This window comes from Ailuropoda melanoleuca, chromosome 2 (genome assembly GCF_002007445.2).
Source record: "Ailuropoda melanoleuca isolate Jingjing chromosome 2, ASM200744v2, whole genome shotgun sequence".
Lineage (NCBI taxonomy): Eukaryota > Metazoa > Chordata > Mammalia > Carnivora > Ursidae > Ailuropoda > Ailuropoda melanoleuca.
In genome coordinates this window covers 39,205,017-39,208,807 of record NC_048219.1, presented here as the reverse complement: position 1 = coordinate 39,208,807, position 3,791 = coordinate 39,205,017, and the positions used below count along the sequence as shown (strand labels likewise).

Genomic DNA, 3,791 nt, shown 5'->3' with positions numbered 1-3,791 from the left:
CTGTCGAATAAATAAATAAAATCTTTAAAAAAAAAAAAAAGAAAATAGAATTTTGAAAATAGCACTGCATATAATGAAATCCTTTCAGTTATGCATATCTATATCTATGCATGTACTAGGCGACAAGGTAAAATGTATTTCTTACTGTGGGTCGTGGTCAAATAAAAAAAAAATTGAAAGCCACTGCTATGGAGAAGAGTGACCAATGGAGCAGGCTCCACAGTCAGACAAATTGGCAAGCCAAGCTTGGTTCAAAAACAAGATACCTAACCACTATAAGCCGCAGTGTTTTCTTCTATAAAATGGAAATGATACTTATCTCACAGTGTCATTGAAAGACTAATAATTCAAAACACCTAAATATGATGATAATTAATAGTTATTGAGACTTTACACTACAAGTCCCATCTTCTTCAATCCCCAAAACAAACCTTACAAGGCAAGTTCCATTAACTTACCATCATTTCACAGGAAAGGAAGCTGAGATACTGAGGATTGAAGAAAAAATCTGAATGCGTATAAGAGTTTGTGTCTCAGTGATCTGCACATATGTGAATGGACATGATTATGAATTACCAGCATTGCTTTAATGAAACCCTACTTTCATACTTCCCATGTAGCGGGAGTTCAACAAATATTTGTGAGGGGTAAAACGTACCCCGGGGAGCTCAGAGCACTCTTCACAATAAATTAAATAGTAAAACGCTCTGGGAACTTAGAGGGGGAGAAATTCTTCTGAAAAACTTGTGTTAAAGGAAGGTTTGAGGAAAAGGGCCTAGAATGGGGTCTTCACCGACGTGGTGGGGTCTATAGAGATAAAGGCAACAGCGAAGGCATGACCAAGGCCCAGGGACGGAGGAAATAGGGTGTGTAGGTTGGTAACAGATTGTAGAGAGAAGTCACTGAGCACTTGCTTAAAGGGACTGTACTTTATCTCGTAGCCAAAAGGAAACCACTGAAGACTTTTAACCCTGACGAATGATCAAGATGCAATCGTTGAGACCACTGAATAACCTCCATATGATTACTGTTTAAAACATCGTGCAGATATTCTGACATGAAAACCGAATTCTATTTTCTCCATTTTATGGGTGGAAACCCAGCCTTGCTTCAGGGGAAATTATAAGAATTAATAAAACATTACTTAAACTCTAGAGTTTTCTGAGAAATTCTATTATAAGATGTATGTACAAATTATTTTATGATAGCTGACTAATTTACCAAGTACTTTAGCTTGAAAAAAACTATGTGCTTAGATGTAAGCTCTGTTAGGACAACTGCATTTTTTCAGATTGCAGTGTTTGAGGACAGGATTATTTATATAGTTTTCAATTGATTTAAATAATCATGGAAATAACTACAGGGATTAAAAATATTGATTCTAGCCTTTACCTCAAGATAATCAATTAATGCCAAAAATGTATATCCAAATACCTGTTCTCCATCAGTTTAACCCTTAATATTCTAATATGTATTTTATTATATACTGTGACACAGAAGATATATATATAAATACATCCATATATATTTAATTTTAATATAAATATATACATATATACTTAATTTTAATATAAATATATATATTTAATTTTCATATGATGAACTACCTATGGAATTTTGTTTCATCCTGATTTCAAATCCCTGCATCCTGCTATTCTTGAAAATATGTAACAGATTAAACAGAACTCATATTTAAATGAATTGAATAAAATAAGATTTAAACCTTATCCTTAAAATATTTTAACCCTTAAAAATGTATGACGCTATATAAGGCATACAGCATCTAAAGTGCAATTTTACATATTTTGGGTTAAAAAAATTGAAAAAGGGACCTTCTGAAAATTAAGTCCTTGTGCCCAGGAACAGTTCTTGGGGTTTGGAACATCTTCCCAAAACAGCTTTTTCATTCTACAAAGGAGAAACAAAAAACGTTCATCTTGAAAATGTTCACAGTTCATGAATGTACTAACTAGAAATTAATCTACCAGATCAGTTATTTCCCGGTAGAATCTGGTTCATTTTCACATGCTATCCCATGAAGATGTCCACCAACGTTCTATCTAGACTAAGTTAATAATCACTGTCATAAGGAAATAAGCAACACTTACTGAAAGCTGCGTGCCAGGCACTGTGCTCAACACTTGGAGTGGATTTTTCTCGGAGAAACAATATATTAAAGTGGCCATTGGGGCGCCTGGGTGGCTCAGTTAGTTAAGCATCCAACTCCTGATTTCAGCTCAGGTCAGGATCTCAGGGTCGTGAAACTGAGGGCATGGAATCTACTTAAGATTCTCTCCCTCTGCCCCTCTCCCCCTCTCAAAATGGAAAAAAAGTGGCCATCAACTGCATTTTAATTCCACTTGGTATGGCCCCATTGGCTCACTTGACTGAAAGATATATTCAGATTTGAAACTCTCCAGTCCCTCTTTTTTGCTATAAGACAAAAACTTCTGTAGAGATTTGACAAGTGTGAAATAAGTTCATAGATCTGGGCCTCTCAGCACACGGCGATATGGTACCGTAGAACCACCGGAAATTCAAGGCCATTTGCCAAACCAGACAGACCAGGGCCACACAGTGCTGATTTTTAAACACTGGAGTGTTAACTAATCATAAATGAACTGGCCACTCCAGGTAAATCTTCACCACTAAAAAGTCCTCAACCCAAATTGTACAGCTCTAAAAGCTGTTTTTGCCATCTCTGAGAACATACTGCCTAGGATTTCCTGTCAGAAGCTTGTTATTTCCTGAATGTATTTACATTTGAAACATGAATTTCGTCCATGATGTTTGTGTTGTATTAGCAAAACAGAACCTGGTTTCCTGAAAACAGGCCTTTTCTTTTTAGGCCATCTTAATTGTATACTGGATACACATAAACACATTTAGGAGACTTTAATGTTTCTGATTTGGGTTTTAAATCAAAGATTAAATCTGCTCAAGAGCTTTGGCCATAAGGACTCGTCACGCCAGGTACGATACCTTTGGTGCGATATTAGCAACGTTCCAAGCAGTAAGATTGAAGAGGAAATAATTATTGGCACAATTACATATAGACCTGCATCATGCTGGTGTTTTTCAATATCATCTGAAAAAGAGATACAATTCACATGATTCAGAAGCTTGAGGAAATAATAACATCTTTCTGTACCAAAAATTACAGCAGCTTTTTTTCTGAATCCATCATCAATCTGTATTACCTTTAAAGATATAAAAATAAAAAAGTATTTATGATACATTAATGAAATACTATTTTGTACAGAATTATGCTTACTGTAAGTTAGCAAAACATTTTTTCAAAATTATTTTTTGCCAATTCCATGTGATCATTTCAGGTTATATGAATCAAAGAGCCCCTGAAAGTTGTTCTGATGACTCTCTGTCTGAGTATCTGCTTCTAGAGAAGCCAAACTTCAGCACCTCCAATCTCTACCTTGTTCACCCCACACATTGACCTTGCTTTTCTTGAGCATGCTCACTCTTCAGAACCTTTGCACTTGCTATCCCTCTGTCTAAAATGCTCTTCTTGTTTGTACTTGCATGGCTCTACTTAAATGTCACCTGCACAGAGAAAAAGACCAATTCTGGCCATCCTAACTAAAGCACCGCATTTTAACTCTATCCTTTCATCTTACATTGATTTTGACTCATGGCACTTATTTTTTATTATTATTAGTCTTTTTATTTTTTTTATTTTTATTTTTATTTTTTTTTAAAGATTTTATTTATTTATTTGACAGAGAGAGACAGCCAGCGAGAGAGGGAACACAAGCAGGGGGAGTGGGAGAGGA

General features: G+C 35.4%; 1 protein-coding gene across 1 annotated transcript in view; it reads right to left on the bottom strand.

Annotated features, from left to right (window-relative positions):
- The window catches only part of LEPR (leptin receptor), a 96,981-nt gene that overhangs the window by 27,630 nt on the left and 65,560 nt on the right, over positions 1-3,791 (bottom strand). Inside the window, exons 16-17 of the mRNA XM_034641391.1 lie at positions 2,983-3,200; positions 1,833-1,908 (exon numbers count right to left, since the gene is read on the bottom strand). Coding sequence (XP_034497282.1) covers positions 1,833-1,908; positions 2,983-3,200 — 294 coding nt within the window. The remainder of the gene's footprint in view (positions 1-1,832; positions 1,909-2,982; positions 3,201-3,791) is intronic.